The sequence below is a fragment of the Trachurus trachurus genome, assembly GCF_905171665.1.
Source record: "Trachurus trachurus genome assembly, chromosome: 15".
NCBI classification, from domain to species: Eukaryota; Metazoa; Chordata; class Actinopteri; order Carangiformes; family Carangidae; genus Trachurus; species Trachurus trachurus.
This window is the reverse complement of record NC_139906.1, coordinates 7,161,925-7,175,116: the sequence shown is the minus strand read 5'-3', so window position 1 is coordinate 7,175,116 and position 13,192 is coordinate 7,161,925. Positions and strand designations below refer to the sequence as shown.

Below are 13,192 nucleotides of genomic sequence, written 5' to 3'. Positions count from 1 at the left end.
GCCTGTTTTGACCTTTTTATTTATCTTCTGTTTTTCTTCGTCTTCTTCTTCTTCTTCTTCCAGTTTGGATAAACTCCACACAGCGTTATCTGAACTCTGCTTCTCCATCAACTACGTTCCCAACCTGGTGGTGTGGGAGCACACCTTCACACCCAGAGAGTACCTGACCTCACACCTGGAGATCCGATTCACCAAGTAAACACACACACACACACACACACACACACACACACACACACACACACACACACACACACACACACACACACACACACACTCACTGAGAGAAGGCTTAAAGTCAAACCTTTGTTTTTTTTTAGTTTAGATGCAGCATCTGTTTATTAGAGTTAATTAGACACCATCAATCCCTAGTCTGCTGTCCTTCCAGAAAAATGCAGCATTTTTTGTGATTGTTGGGGGGAAAAATCTTTGATTATGCAGCAGGTTTTCTTAAAGCAGAAGTGAGTGATATATTTGTGTTAATATAAGTCTTAAATAGTTATATCTTCCGACAGCAATCACTTACATAGAGTGTTTGGACTGAAACACGGGTCTCTCAGTCCCTCTGCTCTGCTCTGAGTCGAGGAGAAAACATTTATCGTATCCTACAGTTTTTATCCAATGAGGAGAGAGAACGGCATGCAGGGCTGTGTGTGCAGCCAAGGAACGCCGTGAATGTGGTGACGTAGGGACGAGGACTGTTATGGTGCGTTCAAGGAAACTCGTTTTTTTCCGACCTGTGACGTCGTACCAGTTCGATCTGGTACATAGACTGTACAAAAAGACGTAGGCTACTGGTACGATTTCACGGGTCGGAAGTTACGAGTGGCCGTTATAGTGACTTTCACCGGTAAAACAGGTCGGAAAAACACGAGTGGGTTGCCTGAAACGCTACAAAGTCGTAAGTTGTGACTTGAAGCTGTAATTTATGATTTCAAAAGCCTGCCTGGAACGCAGCATTAGCGAAAACGACCGGATCACTCACTTCTGCTTTAAAAAAAAGATGGAATATGAGGGGAATTTATGCAGTTTCATGCAATGAAATTGTAGGAATTTGTTAAAATGGCAAGTGCTGGCAAAAAATGCGATTTGATTAGAAAGGGGAAAAATGCTTGATTCCCCCAGCACCCTGTTCTCACTAGGCTGCAACCTAGAAAGAGTCATCTCTAATGACATCCTTTAATAAGCAAGCACACTACGTCACTGTTTAAGTTCTCATCTTGTTTTATTTCAAAACTTAATAAACATAACTCAGACTTAGAAAACTTTCGTGAGTCCAAAAAGTTCCAGTAGCTTCACAAAATAAAAAATGTGCTACAAATTATGTAGAAGAAAAGAATAAAAATACATTTTTCCCATTCGTTCATCTTCTCACACGAGGCAATAATACTTCCCGTTGTGTAATTACATCACTTAATAACGTTCCCAAGACAAAAGGGAAAATGGCTGCTCCCCTGTCAAGTAAAGCATTTTCAGCTTTCTGCGAAGATACAGTTTATGTGAGTTTTTTTGCAACAAAAATGCAGGGATTATGAAATCATGCAAGCCTCGCAGATTTTACACGGAAATCAGAGATTTTTGCAGTGAAAAGTTTAGGCTTTGGCTGATTCTGCGTTTGAATTATGCGATCGCATAATCACATGTTTCTGGAGGGACTGAGCCTAGAGCGTGGTCATCACAATCAGATCAGATCAGTAAGCAGCAGATTAACTGAGTATTTTGGATAAAAGTGAAAGAAAATGATCGAAAAGAAAATGAATCGTCCTTGTTGTTGTCCTGGGGCCGTATTCACAAAGCCTTTTATCTTACCGCTAGGAGTGCTCCTAACTCGCGCTAAAAGTTTTTACGTAGGAGTTTTTTCTTAAAAGCTATTCACAAAGCCGCTGAGACCTACCGGTACTCTTACTAAGGATAAATTACTAAGAGCAAACTAAGAGTGACGCCCTGTTGCTATGGATTACGTCAATTCTCGTGCACGAATTAGAGGCGCTCAACGGAGTGATTGGTTGTTGAGTGCCGGCGATCTGCCCCCCTCCCACCCCTTCGCCTCCGCTCCACTTTTTTTTTTTTTTTTTTGCCCTCAGGTCCGACGGGGCTTTTTAGATTGCTTCGAGTCCAAACCACTCTCTCTGCTGCCAAGTTGGGCTCTGAACTTTCTGTTCTCTGCAGCAATTCGCAGTCCTCCATTGTCTCCAAAACATTTGCCTGGCTGCAGCCATTTCCGATTGTTTGTGAATAGGTCTTACTGAGTTAGGAGTCCTCGCAACTTTTGAACTCTCTCAAACTTAGGAGCTACTTTTAACCCTAAGATTCTTTGTGAATACGGCTCCTGGTTTGTGTGTTTCTGTCTTTAACCCTCCGTCCGTCCCTCCCGTCCCTCTCCTGTCTCCAGGTCGATCGTGGGGATGACCATGTACAACCAGGCCACGCAGGAGATCGCCAAGCCCAGCGAGCTGCTGACCAGCGTGCGCGCCTACATGACGGTGCTGCAGTCCATAGAGAACTACGTCACCATCGACATCACCCGGGTCTTCAACAACGTCCTGCTGCAGCAGACGCAGCACCTGGACAGTCACGGAGAGCCCACCATCACCAGTCTCTACACAAACTGGTACGTAACCGACGACGACGGAGATGATGTTGTTGTTCCTTTTTAACCTAATACACTGGAGCTTTCAAAAAGCTCTTTTCTTCACACATTTCCTTTTGTAAGAAGCTTTTTTTTTGTTTGTAACCATTCGTAAAACATCATATTTTTTTATTGCACTACGGGGGGAAGTGGCTTTTAAACTTACAGCGCTTTAGTTTGTCACTGCAGGAAGTTTTTACAGCACAAACAACTAAATGTCAGACGTTTCTATTCTAGGCTCAGAAACTGCAGGATGGTTTTTTGTTCGTTGTTGTTGGATTAAAGGTCATGACTGTTGGTTTTTGGTTGCATATTGTTTATTTATTGCTCTGATTTAAGAGGATATGTAAAGGACAGGAAGTTAAATGGCTGATATATGAATCAAAATAAAAGATAGATATGAAAGCTGGTTCGTCAGTGTGTTAAGAAGCCAAACTGCTGAGTTCAGCGCTCTGAGGATGGGATTTGTGTGTTTTTTTTTGCTTGACGCCTCCTACAGATGGATTAAAATCAGATTTAGCTGCAGAGGGAATTTCTGCCAACACAGAAAAGAGACTAAAATATATTATGTTTGTGTGTGTGTGTGTGTGTGTTTAGGTACTTGGAGACGTTGCTGCGTCAGGTCAGTAACGGACACATCGCCTACTTCCCCGCCATGAAGGCCTTCGTCAACCTGCCCACCGAGAACGAGCTGACTTTCAACGCAGAGGAATACTCCGACATCTCAGGTACCAACACACACACATACGAGCAGAGTGTCGTTGTCGTGAGTCACACTGATGCTAGTGAGACAAAATGTGTGTGTTTGGACTCATGGAATGTGTGTGTTTTTGTTATTTTTTTTTATTTCCCAGAGATGCGTTCGCTGTCGGAGCTGCTGGGACCGTACGGGATGAAGTTCCTCAGTGAGAGTCTGATGTGGCACATTTCATCACAAGTCGCAGAGCTGAAGGTACAAACACACACAACCTTGAACCATTTATCTATGTCTTTATCCTTATATATTCTTAAAGGGTTAGTTCAACATTTTTGGCAAATTGGCCCATTGCCATCTAAAGAGTAGGTTCGTTACCTTTAATTGTCGGTGCAAGCTATTGAGCTGCGAGCTGCTCAGAGCTACGCTACGGAGGCTAATGGGATTTCTTGGTTTCCCTCATCAAACTCATCAAATACACAATCCAATGACCTGCACATTCACCACGCTATGAGATAATAACAGAACGTTACGAGTTGTTTTAGAGGTAAATTCATGCAAAACCGCTGATGCATGTTTCCCTCGGGGGAAGTTTTACAGCAAGCAGTCTAAAACAACTCTGTCTTGTAACGTTCTGTTATTATCTCATAGCGTGGTGAATGTGCAGGTCACAACTTGTCCACCAGAGCGTTTTGGAGTTGTTGGATTGTGTATTTGATGAGTTTGATGAGGGAAACCAAGAAATCCCATGAGCCTCCGTAGCGTAGCTCTGAGCAGCTTGCGGCTCTGCTCCGCCGTTCTAAAAACAGCTTGCACCGACAATTAAAGGTAACGAACCTACTGCTAAAACTATAGGGATTATGGCAATGGGCCAATTTACCAAAATGTTGAACTCTCATTTAAATCTGTATAGGTTTCAAAATCTTATTTGTTGTTTCCACTGTGGGTTTGGAGCAAAAATGCGATTTTAATCACAAACTGACAGTGAAGCTGACATAGATTTTGACACACACACACACACTGACACGCACAAAGTAAAGTTTTCACCTCACAGGATCAAGTTGAGTTTAAGAGTCTTAACAGAGACGAGCGCTAATTAGCTCCTTCGTTTGATCTGAGTATAAACATCTCAAATCAAAATGTTAGTGCAGACAGTTTGTATCAATATGTTTGGCATTAAGAAGAGAAAAAAAAAAAAACATGATGCAATTTTACACCAGTGCATCATAAACATGAAAGTATAAACATTAAAAGTTTTAACCCTTTGTCGCTCTCTGTTTGTTCAGAAACTGGTGGTGGAGAACATGGAGGTTCTGACCCAGATGAGGACGAGCTTCGACAAACCGGAACACATGGCCGCGCTCTTCAAGAAACTCACCTGTAATTCAACACACACTTATACACAATCCAACACATAAACAGCGACTCTGAACGTGTGTGTGCACTGTAGGAACCTTTTCAGGGAATAAACTGTGTGTGTGTTTAACAGCTTTGTGTAAAACTCAGTTCACACTCGGAGAGGAGCCACATTCCTCTCTGAGCCGACAGCGTGAAGTCCAGACTTGTTTCCCGTCGGCGTGAAGCTTCACTGTGTCGTCCATTATTATGTGTTAAATGAGTCGATGTAAACACACAACACTTCTCTGGGTTAAAGGGGAACTATGCAGGATTTTTACCTTAATTAAACAGATTCAGAGTATCGTAATTGTAATGGTTAAATAACTGACTTGTAACTTGTTACAGGAAGATTTTTAGATTTAGATTTATTTTGCACAGTTAAAAATACATAAGTAAAAGGAACAATTTGATAATTTACAGTGCTGGAAGAGGTGAAACTTACTAGATACCTCCTACAATGAAATACGCCAGACCAGACTTGCATAGTTCCTCTTTAAAACAGCTTCGTCTTCAGCTGTGAACGACTTGATTGAAGATTAATTAGTGTGATAACTTTGTCGTCATTTATTAACTGATTGTTGCGTGTGTGTGTTTGTAGCAGTGGACAGCGTTTTGAAGAGGATGACCATCATCGGAGTCATTCTGTCCTTCCGCTCCCTCGCTCAGGAAGCTCTGAGAGATGTAAGACACACACACACACACACACACACACACACACACACACACACACACACACACACACACACACACACACACACACACACACACACACACACATTAATCCAATCCAAATAACTGTGTGAATTTGCAGGAACCATTTTGTAAGTTGTTTATTTATTTATTAGTTACATGGATCCCAATTAGCTGATGTTGAGACAACCAGCTAGTCTTCCTGGGGTTCATAATACAATGAAGATTAAAATAGAAAGAATACAAATACCAGCAACAGGCAAGAAGATAACAACAATATAAATAATAGAAAGGAGAATTATTCAAATAAAATTATTTGATAACACTGAACCCTGTGAGTATGTACACAGTTTTCTCTTAAACCAGCTCTCTCCTTGTCTGAAGTTGAACTTATGGCCATATACAAACTGAAGTCTTGTACGCATCGCTGGCTCCTCTAGTGTGTGAAGGTGTAGATTATCTTTTTCTCTGGTCTAGTTTTTCAATATACCATAAAAATGAACCAGTGAATTAGATAAAAGCCCCGTCTCTTCAGTGTCTCACTGCATCGTCTGCTTCTCGTCTCTCTCTACAGGTTTTGTCCTGTCACATTCCTTTCCTGGTCAGTTCGGTGGAAGATTTCAAGGATCACATTCCCCGAGAGACGGACATGAAGGTGAAAAGATCATAATTAGTTTTTTTTCTTTGTGTTCAGAAATCGTCTTTCCTGTTCCCCCTGTGTGAATATATATACTGTGTGTGTTTGTCCAGGTGGCCATGAACGTGTACGAGCTGTCGTCAGCTGCAGGTTTGCCCTGTGAGATCGACCCGGCTCTGGTCGTCGCTCTGTCCTCGCAAAAAAGTGGTGAGACTTCAAATAAACACACAAAAAACACACACAGATGAATTCATCCGTGGTGTTTTGTCTCTTGCTGACCCGCTTCACAACACAATCTGTGCAGAGAACATCAGTCCAGAGGAGGAGTATAAGATCGCCTGCCTGCTCATGGTGTTCGTGGCCGTTTCCCTGCCGACGCTGGCCAGCAACGTGATGTCACAGTACAGCCCCGCCATCGAAGGTAACGTTCACACTCGGGTTGTAACACCTGGTCAAATGTAGGAGGCAGGAACGTCACAGAAACATCCCATCAAACCCGTACAGGACTGACCGGAGTCATGGGGAGACGGCATCGTTGTTTCATCACAGTTTTCCTTGTTGTTGTCCTCATCATTATCCTTTTTTGCACAATAACTATCGGTATACATTATTATCGGGCAATAATTATCAGCAAATACACAGATGAGTCTGATAATTAATAAACATTACTAGAGACAGTTATAATTAGCCAACATTGTCTGTTTCTTGATTTGAAACAATAACAAATGTTGATTTTTGAAGAGTCATAGCTGGTATTATTAGTGATTATTTATATTTATATTATTTTTTCAGAGCCATAATGTTAAATTCATCTTTATTTACCGCATCTCAGCCTTTCTTAAAGCAGAAGTAAGCGATCCGGTCGTTTTCGCTAATGCTGCGTTCCAGGCAGGCTTTTGAAACCGTAAATTACAGCTTCAAGTCACAACTTACGACTTTGTAGCGTTCCAGGCAACCCACTCGTGTTTTTCCGACCTGTTTTACCGGTGAAAGTCACTATAACGGCCACTCGTAACTTCCGACCCGTGAACTCGTACCAGATCGAACTGGTACCACTTCAAAGGTCGGAAAAACACGAGTTACGGGCTGCCTTGAACGCACCATAACAGTCCTCGTCCCTACGTCACCACATTCACGGCGTCCCTTGGCTGCACACACAGCCCTGCATGCCGTTCTCTCTCCTCATTGGTTAAAAACTGTAGGATACGAGAAATGTTTTCTCCTCGGCTCAGAGCAGAGCAGAGGGACTGACAGACCCGTGTTTCAGTCCAAACACTCTATGTAAGTGATTGCTGTCGGAAGATATAACTATTTAAGACTTATATTAACACAAATATATCACTTACTTCTGCTTTAACCTCAGGTGTGTTTAAAATGTTATTCGTCGTCGGTATCGGTGGAAAAAACAGTTATGGTGCCTCCCAACTTTCTACTAATGCTGGGTTTTTAAAGTGCTGCTTATTTTTGCCGCTTTCTGTTGGCGTCACATCCCGCTCTGAGTTCAATCCAATCAGAACCGAGGAAACGTCAAGCCCCGCCCAGGAGTATTTTGGTGCCACTCGGACTCATTTAGCCACTGTCAAAGTTCCTGCAGTAGAAACAGAACTACAGAGTCTGTAACGCCATAAAAACAGAAAATACTTCTCAGCTCAACGTAGAAAAGCAGCAAACTCTCACATATAAAAACCTATAAAGCAAAAAAAAAAAAGGAAAAAGAGTGAAAGGGTTGAAGATCATCTCAGTCGTTGCTGTTTAATGTTCTGTCCTTCGACTAATCGTTGTGCGGAGCCACGAGAAACGACGCAGGACAAAATACCACACATGGTCGAGAACGTAATTTACCGCATGAGCGACACGCGGCCGCGCTGCATGTAGATGAGCCCCGGACCCGGCGCCCTCACACTGATTCATTCATGTGCACATGAGCCGTTTCATCACCTCCATAATGTACACGTCTGTTTCTTCTTTAAACGATGAAAACACTAATGCACCAGTTTACTCACGTTTAATCGTATTTGTTGCATCTTTTGTCAGTGAAGAGATTCATCCAGTTCGATATCGAGTGTAATAGAGACGCAGCGGTGTTGTAGTTAAACGAGGCTTTTGATAAGGTATCAAAGAGTTTCTTCTCAAGGATGAATTATCAAGACATCGCCTCCTTAACAACCTTGAAATGAAAGGCGCCATTGTTAATAAGGGACATTTGAAAAGGATAATGAGTTGTAATGGGCTCCACCATTGTTAGTATGCAGAGCGCACGTCGGGGCAGCAATTGGTTTTCTGACAGCACGTCTCAATACACGGCGCCCGGCGCAGTCACGCAAACCGTTTTGGTGAACTAAGAATTATATGCACATATTTTATTTTACTTTACACGCCCGCGCCGCTTCTCATCATGCGCCTCACATTCACACATAACGGCCGTCATCTGCATGAAATACAGAGAAAAGAAAAGGAAAAAAGTGAAATCCATGTTTCCTCCTCCTCCTCCCTCCTCCCTGCGCAGCGGGAGCTCCACCTCTGCACGTCGTGAACCAGCCGCACGTGTCAGAAATTAAACCGTAATTAATTGACTCTGGAACACTGAAGACGTCTTTTTCTTCTTCTTGCTCTGTGTGTGTAACCGTGTGTGTGTGTGTGTGTGTGTGTGTGTTTGCTGCCCCCTGCAGGCCACTGTAACAACATCCACTGTCTGGCCAAAGCCATCAACCAGATCGCTGCTGCTCTCTTCACCATCCACAAGGGAAGCATAGAGGATCGCCTCAAGGAGTTCCTGGCTGTAAGAACCAACCCATACCATCACATTTATTATCATTATTATTATTATATCTTAAAAGTTAATATGAATGATTTTAAATTTTATTATTGTGACGCCAAGAAAACAAACCGGGACCAGAGTCAGAGACTTTGGAGGAAAGAAAGAAGAGAAAACAATACCAAGCTTCAGAGCTTCAAACTATCCTGTCTTCTCCTCCAGGCTTTGGGAATAAAATGATCAGTCTTAAACACATTGAAATGAAACAACCATTCCAGTTTTTTCAGGGTTTTGTCTGTAGATTTTGCAGAATAAAACCTCTCTCAAATCCTCATACTTCAGTACAAAACGAATGGAGCTCAGTTTCCACTTCATCTTCACATATTCTCTTTATCATCGGTAACATTTTTGAATCGACCAACAACCTCGATGGCCAGAGGAAGAACGCAACCAAGGATCTTTGACTTCTCTGTAGACGTGATGTAACATAATAATTCAGGGCCAAAGTTATATTCAATCTGCATATATTTAATATATTAACATAATATTTGTATGTCACACCATCACGACTCTGCTGCAGGACGTCTGCTGTGTGTGTGTGTCTCAAACTTTGATCTACATTTTCATTTCATTTTATTTATTCATTCCAGTGTAATAATATTAAAATATCTGCTCCTTTCTTAAAACAAAAAACCTACTTACATCAGATGAAATGCCGTTAAAATGAACCAGTTCCCAATCTACAAATCAATAATCCATAACTAATCTTCTTTTATTACAATATGTTTCTATTTCTTCCCCATTTTCTGCTTATACATCCTCTGAAACTGAGAAATATCTGTACAGCTCTTCTCTTAGTACAGGGTACAGGTGGAGGAGACGTCAGACGTCCTGCTGCTCTTATATCATCTAAAACAACAACTGATTTTTCACCAATTGCCTCAAAACTGCAGCAAAGAATTAATGGAATCACAACGAGTTGCTCTACAACTATTATATTAATTATACTGCACACGTTAAAACTCAGTAAGGTGCAAGAGCTGAACATTAGCGATAACTATACGCACTAATTTTTTAAATCAGTTTCATGCTTCTCATTGGAGCTGTGGTGAATCAAATCATCTTAAATGAATAAACTAAACTCTTTAATGTGTTTTCGTGTGTGTGTGTGTGTGTGTGTAGCTGGCCTCGTCCAGCCTGTTGAAGATCGGTCAGGAAACGGACAAGATGACGACACGTAACAGAGAGTCTGTTTACCTGCTGCTGGACATGGTGAGAGAAACCGCCACGAAACACTGGAGACAAGTTCACGCTTTAAAGGGATAGTTCAACATTTTAGCAAATTGGCCCCATTGCCATAATCCCTATAGTCATAGCAGTAGGTTTGTTACCTTTAATTGTCGGTGAAAACTATTTTTAGCCGCGAGCTGCTCAGAGCTACGCTAGGAGGCTAATGGGATTTCTTGGTTTCCCTCATCAAACTCATCAAATACACAATCCAACAACTCCAGAACGCTCTGGTGTACAAGTTGTGACCTGCACATTCACCACGCTATGAGATAATAACAGAACGTTACCAGACAGAGTTGTTTTTGAGGTAAATTCATGCAAAACCGCTGATGCGCGTTGCCTTAAGAACAGTTTTTCAGCAAGCAGTCTCTGTATTTCCCTCTCAAACAACTCTGTCTTGTAACGAGTTGTTGGATTGTGTATTTGATGAGTTTGATGAGGGAAACCAAGAAATTCCCTTAGCCTCCGTAGCGTAGCTCTGAGCAGCTCACGGCTCTGCTCCGCCGTTCTAAAAATAGCTTGCACCGACAATTTAAGGCAACAAACCTACTGCTATGACTATAGGGATTATGGCAATGGACCAATTTGACAAAATGTTGAACTATCCCTTTAAGTTTGACTCTATATTTATATCATCTCACTGTCTGTGTGTTTGTGTGTGTGTCTCTCTCTCAGATCGTGCAGGAGTCTCCCTTCCTGACCATGGACCTGCTGGAGTCCTGCTTCCCCTACGTCCTGCTGCGAAACGCCTACCACGCCGTCTACAAACAGAGCATCAGCGCCAACGCGTAAAAACACACACAGCACCGGCCCATCGTGCTGCGTCTCCTACTACGACAACAACAACTACAACAACAACAAACACACACTAACGGCATACACTAAAGACAAACTAAAACAAAACACTAAACTATGCCTACGAATGCCTCAACGTACCATCGTCCTGACAACGAACGAAACGTGTCGACGTGCACACGAAACAACGGTCGACACACGTTACAAAACAAAAAACAAAACAAAAAAACACTAAAACGTGTAGCATCTAAACAAGTCAACTCTAAACCCAGAACAAAAGTTGTTCACTAAACTAAACGCCAAAAGAACATAACACACACACACACAGACACACAAATACATACAAATGATTCATTCCACAAAGACGACACAAGAAAAACAAACACAATTCGACACACAAACACACACACATGAGCTGGATGAAGTTGGGGGATCAGTGTCTTTACTTTAATCATTGTACTTTTTTCATTGATGTTGCCAGGGGGACCATAACCATAGCAACACGTAATATACCATATGTTTGGTTGGTATAAAAGAACAAAAATATAAATATATAGTATATATATAGTTGACACTAAAATATTCTCTCTTTTTGTTTGTATTATTATTATTATTATTATTATTATTTTTATTTTATTTTTTTCTTCGATGACAGATTTGAATTTCTAGCGGCCGGATGCCGACTTGTACGTGGTGGTGATGGATTTGGATGCTTAACTTACTTTGGGAATGCAAATGACTGATGTGATGTGGGTTTTTTTTTTTTCTTCTTTTTTTTCTTTTTTTCGTTTGCTTTTACTGACGAGGGCGGGTGAAGATTCCTGTGTTGATACTGAAAGACATGTTGCTTGTTAATGTAAGTTTACACTTATATACACACACACACATACAGTTACATTTTGAGCAGATATAAAACTACCAACACTAATCTTTCAGCATTTCATAGTGAGAAGTTGAACACACACAAACACACACACACACTTGTATAACATGGTGATGTTTTCTTTCTTTTTTCTAGCTAGTCGTAAAACAAAAAACTTTTTGTGGGTAAAGATATAATATCTGTATTCTACTTTGATGTGAACTGAACTCGTCTGTTTTTAATGTTCATGTTTTGTTATTTTTATGATGACGACAATGATGATGATGATGATGATGATGAAAATGACGAATTGCCAAAATGTGTTGACACTAAAAACAAAACAAAAACAAAAAAAAAAAAGAACTTGTGTGTATCAGGGCTTGGAAGTGGTTGGTTGGAGTGTTTGGGTGTTAAATGGGTGAAGAAATGCCATTTTAAAAATGTATGGACGATTTATTATTGGGACAAGCCGCCAGGTCACAGAAGCATTTTTTTTTTCTCCTTCTTTTCTCTTTTACAGTGGGAACAAAACAAACAAACAAAAAATACTGCAGTGATTCTACAGTGTAGGCATCAACCAGTCAGTTTTATTTCAAAGTGCAGCATGGTCCCAGTTCACTTCATAACATATGGAGCATGCGCCCCATCCTGCAGCTGTAGCCCTCATTTTTAAGTTAAGGTCCAGTAGCTGTACGAAATATAATTAACATCTGGCAACTTCTGCAAAAAAAAGAAAAGAAAAAAAAGGCAGAAATCATCAGTTTTCACCTTTTTTTTAATTGATGGAAATTTTAGCATCTTAATTTCTCACCAGCTGTTGACGGATAAACTCTCATCTACACTCCGAGGTTAGAGAAACATGTTAGTACTTAACTTTAATCAAAAATCCTCTGCAGACAAACATCTTTAAAATCCTCATCATTGAAATAAGGAAAAACCTGGAGCTGCAATAAGTCAACAAAAACAAAAAATAAATATATGAATATATATATACGTGCACTCTGGGTGATGTTTTCTCTGGTCGATGGGGCGTCCTCCTACCTACAACGAACTTTCCATGTGAGCCGGTTATATTTTTCATGACGGTTGTTCGGGACCTTTTAGGACAGACGGACACGGACGGACAACTTTTACAAAGTGCAGTCTCTTGTTTTGTTTTTTTTTTATTTCTTTTCCTCAATCAAGGCATGGCAAGGGCTACATACTGAGACACATACACAGACAGACCATGCTCCCTTTATGCCAGCCCTCTGCTGATGTATTAACTAACACCAGGGCTCTGTCTGAAGGCTCACACTGCAGACTGCTCCAGTGTCATGCTGCAAAAGTGAAGTAACATTATAACACTATGTACAGTAGCAGGATTACAGCTCAGTTTCTACTCCTTGCAGTAGAAGACCTGTGTTTCTACTGTGTTATCTAAACATCTGGCCGTAGTAGTA

General features: G+C 41.2%; 1 protein-coding gene across 4 annotated transcripts in view; it reads left to right on the top strand.

Annotated features, from left to right (window-relative positions):
* Positions 1-12,443, top strand: part of nckap1 (NCK-associated protein 1) — a 41,490-nt gene extending 29,047 nt beyond the window's left edge. For all 4 annotated transcript variants that reach the window (XM_083988194.1, XM_083988193.1, XM_083988192.1 and 1 more), the window contains exons 20-31: positions 64-195; positions 2,393-2,611; positions 3,227-3,357; positions 3,484-3,581; positions 4,610-4,703; positions 5,320-5,402; positions 5,986-6,066; positions 6,162-6,255; positions 6,353-6,469; positions 8,718-8,827; positions 9,986-10,075; positions 10,769-12,443. In XM_083988194.1, coding sequence (XP_083844320.1) covers positions 64-195; positions 2,393-2,611; positions 3,227-3,357; positions 3,484-3,581; positions 4,610-4,703; positions 5,320-5,402; positions 5,986-6,066; positions 6,162-6,255; positions 6,353-6,469; positions 8,718-8,827; positions 9,986-10,075; positions 10,769-10,885 — 1,366 coding nt within the window. In that variant the 3' untranslated portion in view covers positions 10,886-12,443. The remainder of the gene's footprint in view (positions 1-63; positions 196-2,392; positions 2,612-3,226; positions 3,358-3,483; positions 3,582-4,609; positions 4,704-5,319; positions 5,403-5,985; positions 6,067-6,161; positions 6,256-6,352; positions 6,470-8,717; positions 8,828-9,985; positions 10,076-10,768) is intronic.
* The last annotated feature ends 749 nt before the right edge of the window (positions 12,444-13,192 follow it).